This window comes from Rhinopithecus roxellana, chromosome 9 (assembly GCF_007565055.1).
Source record: "Rhinopithecus roxellana isolate Shanxi Qingling chromosome 9, ASM756505v1, whole genome shotgun sequence".
Classification (NCBI taxonomy): domain Eukaryota; kingdom Metazoa; phylum Chordata; class Mammalia; order Primates; family Cercopithecidae; genus Rhinopithecus; species Rhinopithecus roxellana.
The window spans coordinates 111,891,350-111,900,020 of NC_044557.1; the positions used below are offsets into that span (position 1 = coordinate 111,891,350).

Sequence of the window (8,671 nt, forward strand, 5' to 3'; positions counted from 1 at the left end):
AGAAAAAAGTATCAGGGAAAGGGCAAAAGAAGAGAAAGCCTTGAGGATAAGAGGGTAGAGGGCTAAAGAACAAGGGGACCAGGGGGTCGGGGAAGCGCTGCCCGAACGGTGGGACAGTGACGGGCAAAGAAAGGGCGCTGGCGATATTCGCACCAAGGGTGCGAAACGCAATCGGGAGGTGAGAAATGGAGAGGAGGCGAATGCCCGGCGACAAGTGGCCTGGGACTGAAAGGGAACCTGGGGGAGGGGCTGGGCCCAGGGCAGCAAAGTCTGGGTTCCCATGCGACCTGGGCCCACGTGGAGCAGGCGCTGAATCACCGCTCAGCCGCCCCCCTCCCCTCCTCCCCGACCGGTGCCCGCAGTCCCCGCCTCCTCGGCCGCCGCCTCCACGGGGCGGGGCCCTGGCCCGGGACCAGCGCCGCGGCTATAAATGGGCTGCGGCGAGGCCGGCAGAACGCTGTGACAGCCACACGCCCCAAGGCCTCCAAGATGAGCTACACGTTGGACTCGCTGGGCAACCCGTCCGCCTACCGGCGGGTAACCGAGACCCGCTCGAGCTTCAGCCGCGTCAGCGGCTCCCCGTCCAGCGGCTTCCGCTCGCAGTCGTGGTCCCGCGGCTCACCTAGCACCGTGTCCTCCTCCTACAAGCGCAGCATGCTCGCCCCGCGCCTCGCCTACAGCTCCGCCATGCTCAGCTCCGCGGAGAGCAGCCTTGACTTCAGCCAGTCCTCGTCCCTGCTCAACGGCGGTTCCGGACCCGGCGGCGACTACAAGCTGTCCCGCTCCAACGAGAAGGAGCAGCTGCAGGGGCTGAACGACCGCTTCGCCGGCTACATAGAGAAGGTGCACTACCTGGAGCAGCAGAATAAGGAGATTGAGGCGGAGATCCAGGCGCTGCGGCAGAAGCAGGCCTCGCACGCCCAGCTGGGCGACGCGTACGACCAGGAGATCCGCGAGCTGCGCGCCACGCTGGAGATGGTGAACCACGAGAAGGCTCAGGTGCAGCTGGACTCGGACCACCTGGAGGAAGACATCCACCGGCTCAAGGAGCGCTTCGAGGAAGAGGCGCGGCTGCGCGACGACACTGAGGCGGCCATCCGCGCGCTGCGCAAAGACATCGAGGAGGCGTCGCTGGTCAAGGTGGAGCTGGACAAGAAGGTGCAGTCGCTGCAGGATGAGGTGGCCTTCCTGCGGAGCAACCACGAGGAGGAGGTGGCCGACCTTCTGGCCCAGATCCAGGCATCGCACATCACGGTGGAGCGCAAAGACTACCTGAAGACAGACATCTCTACGGCGCTGAAGGAAATCCGCTCCCAGCTCGAATGCCACTCCGACCAGAATATGCACCAGGCCGAAGAGTGGTTCAAATGCCGCTACGCCAAGCTCACCGAGGCGGCAGAGCAGAACAAGGAGGCCATCCGCTCCGCCAAGGAAGAGATCGCCGAGTACCGGCGCCAGTTGCAGTCCAAGAGCATCGAGCTAGAGTCGGTGCGCGGCACCAAGGAGTCCCTGGAGCGGCAGCTCAGCGACATCGAGGAGCGCCACAACCACGACCTCAGCAGCTACCAGGTAGGAACCGCGGCTGCGCGGCCAGCCTGCGCCAGCGCCAGCGCCGCGCGCCCCCGACACTTGGGCGCGTGCCCAGGAGCCCTCTCCGCCGCGCTCCCTGGCGGCCGCTCGCTAGAGCGCGCGCGCCGCAGACTTAGGGTAGTTGCGGATCAGCATCCTCGCCACTCTCATCTTCCACACTCCGCCCCCACCCACCTGCCCCGGCTGCTTAAGGGTCTTGACCTTTTTCAAAAACGTGCTTCTTTTCCAGTTCTAATTTTGCACGCTTGCACGTTTAAAGCAGGAGGGATAAATTCGGTAGTGGATAAACCAGCAACTTTAGGATAGCTTATGCAGAAACCCGTGTATTCTCTACTTTTCCGGCAGTGATCGGAAGAGCTCTCAAAATTGGCTGCAGCCCAAAGGGCTCAGATGGGAATGGCCAGGTCAGCCATGGAGTTTCCCCATGCATGTTTGTGTCCTGTTGAGACGTGTTCTAAGTCCACTGATCTCCGTGCGTGATGTGCCCAGGAAGTGTCCTATTGTCTTATTGATGTTGTATGTTCCTTGAGAATCCCTTAGATTTAAAAGAAAAAGGGGGTGGGGGAGGGGGGCGGGAGTCTGGTGTCAGCGAGGTTTGCGGAAGCGGAGGGAGATGGGAGGAGGCGAGAGGGAAGGGGTAGCAAGTGGTTTGCGAAGGAAGTTGCTGTTTGCAAGGATGAGTCTAGGGAGACTCTCTGTGTCTGTTTCAGGACACCATCCAGCAGCTGGAAAATGAGCTTCGGGGCACAAAGTGGGAAATGGCTCGTCATTTGCGCGAATACCAGGACCTCCTCAACGTCAAGATGGCTCTGGATATAGAAATCGCTGCATACAGGTACGGTGCTCACTACGTGCGTATCCGGAACACTAACCACCATGCAGAGGCTGTTTGGGCAGAGCTTTCACCACTAAAGTTAAAGCAGGCAGGGTACAGGCATCAACTCAGAGTCTGGTTTTCTTGCTTACTTAGAAAGAAATTATTCTAAAGAATTGCAAGTGTAGTTTTCTCTCTTTTTATGCAGCTTTAAAAGAATGAATACTAGTAGAAGCAAAAGGTTTTTGAATTAGACGAACGAGGTGCAGATTAATCTCAATGCATATGCTTAAACTTTTTATGGAAAAATGTTTTCAAATGCTGGAAGCATGAACAGAGTTTTGGTTTCTAATATTTCATCTAGTGGTTTCAGCTTTTCAAATTTAAAATGTCAAGGACAAACACCAGGACATTCTATTTCTCTGTTTCTCTGTTATACAGCTTACTATTGCCATCATCTGGCTGAGAATAGATATAGAATGATATATTAGAATATAGATATAGTTATTTTATATATGTAGATAATTTATATGTATTATATTTTATGCTAGACTATAGTATAAATTATATCTATATCATGTATAATATTAATCTAGATCTATAGATACATATATGTGCATATGCATGTAAATCTAGATATATAGACACAAATGTGTATGATCTTTTTATAGATAGAGAGATACGTTATAGGTCTATTAATTTATGTGACCTTGCTGTTGACTAAGCGCAAAGGACAAAATCGTTGATTAAAAATGTTCTACTATCAGCTGGGCGCGGTGGCTCAAGCATGTAATCCCAGCACTTTGGGAGGCCGAGACGGGCGGATCACGAGGTCAGGAGATCGAGACCATCCTGGCTAACACAGTGAAACCCCGTTTCTACTAAAAAATATTAAAAAAAAAAAAAAAAAAAAACTAGCCGGGCGTGGTGGCGGGTGCCTATAGTCCCAGCTACTCAGGAGGCTGAGGCAGGAGAATGGCGTAAACCCAGGAGGCGGAGCTTGCAGTGAGCTGAGATCAGGCCACTGCACTCCAGTCTGGGCCACAGAGCAAGACTCCGTCTCAAAAAAAAAAAAAAAAAGAAAAAAGAAAAAACATAAAAATTTTCTACTACCAGTAAGGTAGTTATAATATAACAAGAATAAATTGCATTTACAGAGCTATCTCTCTTTTCAGGAAAGCTGAATAACTACATTAAATAGACAATTTATGGTAAAAATTATCGACCAATTTATAACTTGATACACCCATATTAACACCTGGTTAAGTTCTGAAATATGCTTAACAGCAAGATTTTTATGAAAGTTATATTTGCTTTAAAAATAGTACATATCCTGAAAATCTAAATGTTTAGGAAAGTGACTACTCTCAGAAAGGCTATTTGGCTTTGGAGTTTGGGGGGGTTTTGTTTGTGGCTTTTTGTGTTTTTGTTTTCGTTTTTGTTTTTTCCTATTTGGCCACTAACAAGTTTTTCAGCATATTCTTGTTGGACCTAATGGATCTCTACTGCAGGGCCAAGACTTAGTAGCTGGGTGTGGTTAGTGGACTATTGGGCAAGGTTAGTCATTGTAGGGGGCAGTCCAGGAGAACCTTCCTCTGTCACTGAGTATGATGTAATACGCAAGTAAGTGATAGCAGGTATTATACTGAATTGATAGAATATTTTACTTATGTAATTCTATTTCTTCAAAGGTAGCTACTACAATACCCAGAATGTAATGAAGCTCAGAAGGCCCAGTGAAATTTTTACTATGTCTTATGTTCTTTGATTTTCTCCTTAGAAAACTCCTGGAGGGTGAAGAGACCAGATTTAGCACATTTGCAGGAAGCATCACTGGGCCACTGTACACACACCGACAGCCCTCAGTTACAATATCCAGTAAGATTCAGAAAACCAAGGTGGAAGCTCCCAAGCTCAAGGTCCAACACAAATTTGTCGAGGAAATCATAGAGGAAACCAAAGTGGAGGATGAGAAGTCAGAAATGGAAGAGGCCCTGACAGCCATTACAGAGGAACTGGCCGTTTCCATGAAGGAAGAGAAGGAAGAAGCAGCAGAAGAAAAGGAAGAGAAGCCAGAAGCTGAAGAAGAAGAAGTAGCTGCCAAAAAGTCTCCAGTGAAAGCAACTGCACCTGAAGTTAAAGAAGAGGAAGAGGGGGAAAAGGAGGAAGAAGAAGGCCAGGAGGAAGAAGAGGAAGAAGATGAGGGAGCTAAGTCAGACCAAGCCGAAGAGGGAGGATCTGAGAAGGAAGGCTCTAGTGAAAAAGAGGAAGGTGAGCAGGAAGAAGGAGAAACAGAGGCTGAAGGTGAAGCAGAGGAAGCCGAAGCTAAAGAGGAAAAGAAAGTGGAGGAAAAGCGTGAGGAAGTGGCTACCAAGGAGGAGCTGGTGGCAGATGTCAAGGTGGAAAAGCCAGAAAAAGCCAAGTCTCCTGTGCCAAAATCACCAGTGGAAGAGAAAGCCAAGTCTCCTGTGACAAAATCACCAGTAGAAGAGAAAGCCAAGTCTCCTGTGACAAAATCACCGGTGGAAGAGAAAGCCAAATCTCCTGTGACAAAATCACCAGTGGAAGAGAAAGCCAAGTCTCCTGTGACAAAATCACCAGTGGAAGAGAAAGCCAAGTCTCCTGTGACAAAATCACCAGTGGAAGAAGCAAAGCCAAAAGCAGAAGTAGGGAAAGGTGAACAGAAAGAGGAAGAAGAGAAGGAAGTCAAGGAAGCTCCCAAGGAAGAGAAGGTAGAGAAAAAGGAAGAGAAACCAAAGGATGTGCCAGAGAAGAAGAAAGCTGAGTCCCCAGTAAAGGAGGAAGCTGTGGAGGAGGTGGTCACCATCACCAAATCGGTAAAGGTGCACTTGGAGAAAGAGACCAAAGAAGAGGGGAAGCCACTGCAGCAGGAGAAAGAGAAGGAGAAAGTGGGAGGAGAGGGAGGGAGTGAGGAAGAAGGGAGTGATAAAGGTGCCAAGGGATCCAGGAAGGAAGACATAGCTGTCAATGGGGAGGTAGAAGGAAAAGAGGAGGTAGAGCAGGAGACCAAGGAAAAAGGCAGTGGGAGGGAAGAGGAGAAAGGCGTTGTCACCAATGGCCTAGACTTGAGCCCGGCAGATGAAAAGAAGGGGGGAGATAAAAGTGAGGAGAAAGTGGTAGTGACCAAAACGGTAGAAAAAATCACCAGTGAGGGGGGAGATGGTGCTACCAAATATATCACTAAATCTGTAACCGTCACTCAAAAGGTTGAAGAGCATGAAGAGACCTTTGAGGAGAAACTAGTGTCTACTAAAAAGGTAGAAAAAGTCACTTCACACGCCATAGTAAAGGAAGTCACCCAGAGTGACTAAGATTTGAGTCCACTGCAAAAGGTTAAGCCATATGACAATTTCAAAATGCATGTGATTGGCAGCTTCAAAACAGAACGGGTTCTCCCATGGGGGCTCCAGACATTGTATTTTACTTTGTGCAATATGAGGGGACTGCATGCAAGCTCAGGGTGCTCCCTCCTCAGTCTTTGGGGGATTCAAATGCATGATATTGTATGTACCTGGGAAATTTGCCAATTTCCTAAGCTGTTGGAAGGGGGTCACTTAAGGGGGGATGTCTTGAGATGTATTATGCAAAGTACCAACTGAGCCAAAAACAATAAATGAAACACAGAACTCTCTTAGCCTTAAGAAAGCTATATATGAATAATTATGTTTACCTCACTGGTGCGTTTAAAATGGACTTTTGTTCATGGGAGAACCTTGTTGACATGCACAGTTTGCAATCTTATGTTGATCGATGTTAAACGTCACAGCAGTACTTGCTCAATAAAGGTCATATTGGAAACATAGTCAATTGCTGAGTTGTATGTCATTTCTGTTTTTTAAATTTTTATTTATTTTTATTTAGAGATGGGGTCTTGCTATGTTGGCCAGGTTGGTCTTGAACTCTTGGCCTCAAGTAGTCCTCCTGCCTCAGTCACCCAAAGTGCTAGGATTATAGGCATGAACCACCATGCCCAGCCTGTTATGCCATTTCAAAGTGAGATCTCCACTACCTGAAGCTTTCTTGCCCTAAAATAGATTTTGGGGGGGAATCATAAGTAAACTGCACTTCTTATTGCTATTTCCCTGAGAGTGATTACTTGGAAAACGTAATTGCTGAAGATATTTTCAGGTGTCAACATCTTCACTGAGCTCGGTCTTCATCCCAAAATTTTAAAATCATATTTTTGAAATAAAAATAAAAGCATCAGATACAAATAGGAATCCGGTGGGATAGAAATCTTCAGTGTTTCTATCCTAAAATAGAACTCAGAGAACCTCTAGGTAAGAGGACCAATGAAGGAGGAGTTCATCACTTGTGCCTTGGAGTTGGGACAGAGACAGAGGAGCTCATGGCATTTATGATGATGTGTCCAGAGGGGACAGGACTGACATCACTAACACTCCTACCCGGAACTATCCAGCCTCAGAAGCATGCCTCCTGCGCATACACACACACGTACACATTGTCTGCATCACTAACACTCCTACCCAGAACTATCCAGCCTCAGAAGCATGCCTCCTGTGCACGCACACACACGTATACATTGTCTGCATCACTAATGCTTGATTTGCTTGACAGAGATTTATACCTTTAGTATTTTACTAATTGGGGAAAATAATATAGAAAATAAATAAAATACCCTACTTGAGAAAACAAAAATGAGATTCTGTGACATAGGCCATAAGTGTTTTTTAAAAAAAGACATGATCTTGGCCAAGGAAACACTATCATTCCCTTTTCAAAACTTGTTTCAGGCCTTGAAGACCATTAATATATTAATTAGCACATTATCTTGTCCAAGTCCATGTTTTCTCATTAATAGGATCAGCTCAATAATACAATCCTTGATAGTATTTTCAATGACTTTTTCAAGATAACTCTAATTTTAATGCCTAAACATATCCAGGAAGCTAATTGTTAATGGCAGTTTTTATTGTGTTTCCAATCATTAACCATTTGCTAATCCTCACAATTTTAGTTATATCTGAGTATCATCTGTACAATTACGTATTCAGATTTCTTTCTTTAAAACAATTTACATTTTATGTTAAGATGTTAATTTTTCTGAAGCAAAAATATCCATGACACACAAAGTGGAACAGGATTATTTACATATGATCAGCAAAAAACAAAAACAAAAAAAAAAAACAAAACAAAACAAAAAAAAACCTGATCTAGTGATACAGAACTTAAAAATAAAAAAGAGTGTATTGGAAGGATACAGGGTAACTCCTAGAGGGAAAACATCAGCAGAGGAGGCAGGTGCTGGGAGAGAGGAGCTCGGACAGCCCCAGGGACAGAGGTCGCAGGAATCATCACGCAGTCACAGGGTGATTAAACTGAAAACTCAGTGACACTTCATTGGAATTCCAGGAACACAGCATCACCTATTTGCCACACAACTTCGCCAGCAAAGAGGAGCACCTTGATTGATAGTCCCACCCAAACTGACTCCAATGACAGAACAGCAACTCTTCACAGTAAGTCTGGGAGCTGTTATCAGAAGTACGAATAGAGGCTAGAGTTATATGATGTGATCTATGTGAATTTTTTAAATGCCCAGTAAATATACAATCATTAGTATAAAAATACTCATTGGTACCTAAAATCATCTCACTTACCAGAACTGGACCCTGAGGCTTAGAAGACTTTTTTTTTTTTTTTTTTTTTGGTTGTATATATTGTTTTAAAATGACAGGATCAATCAGCAAAACTGTCCAACACAAGCCCCAGAAACTTAACTCTTCAGCTCTAACTTTGTTTTCAACCACTTTGTTTTCTTTCCTAAGAAGGTAAGACATTCAGTAATATTGCTACATATTCCATAAAACAAAATCACGATTTTGTACTCTTTAAAGATGGCAGAATACCTCTGGCTATAGTGGCACAGGCCAATAGTCACAGCTGCTCCAGAGGCTGAGACATGAGGATCACTCAAGTCCAGGAGTTCGAGTCCAACCCTGGCAACATAGGGGGAGTCCATCTCTAAAATAAATAAATAAATAAATAAATAAATAAATAAATAAATAAATAAATAAACAGAACAACATACCTTTGATAACCCATGCAAGTATTTCTAAGTCAATCAATTGCCTGGTTGATTCATTAATTCAATAAATGCATATTGAGGACTAGAGCCTGGAGATACAATGGTCTTCTCCTGTAAAATTACTTATTTTGTTGTCACTGCCAGCCATTACACTATTATTGAAAGAGAAAGCAATTTGAAATTCATGTTTCCAAATA

At 45.7% G+C, this 8,671-nt stretch overlaps 1 protein-coding gene across 3 annotated transcripts; it reads left to right on the forward strand.

The window, feature by feature from the left end:
• The first annotated feature begins 462 nt into the window (after positions 1 to 462).
• NEFM (neurofilament medium) lies at positions 463 to 6,227 on the forward strand. 3 transcript variants are annotated; one of them, XM_010378157.2, is made up of 4 exons: positions 463 to 1,569; positions 2,301 to 2,425; positions 4,185 to 4,746; positions 5,401 to 6,110. In XM_010378157.2, exons 1-4 carry the CDS (start codon positions 490 to 492, stop codon positions 5,734 to 5,736), a joined length of 2,103 nt encoding a protein of 700 aa, XP_010376459.1. In that variant the 5' UTR covers positions 463 to 489; the 3' UTR covers positions 5,737 to 6,110. The 3 variants fall into 3 exon arrangements, with proteins under 3 accessions (XP_010376459.1, XP_010376458.2, XP_030793889.1); XM_010378156.2 differs by having other exon boundaries at positions 4,185 to 6,227; XM_030938029.1 differs by lacking the exon at positions 463 to 1,569 and adding an exon at positions 1,680 to 1,994 and having other exon boundaries at positions 4,185 to 6,227.
• The last annotated feature ends 2,444 nt before the right edge of the window (positions 6,228 to 8,671 follow it).

Bases quoted from the DNA above. Each gene is read 5' to 3' on its own strand.
- NEFM (XM_010378156.2), top strand. From the start codon at position 490: ATGAGCTACACGTTGGACTCGCTGGGCAACCCGTCCGCCTACCGGCGG. The intron at 1,570-2,300 runs GTAGGAACCGCG...TGTCTGTTTCAG, and splicing joins ACGACCTCAGCAGCTACCAG to GACACCATCCAGCAGCTGGA. The intron at 2,426-4,184 runs GTACGGTGCTCA...TTTTCTCCTTAG, and splicing joins ATAGAAATCGCTGCATACAG to AAAACTCCTGGAGGGTGAAG.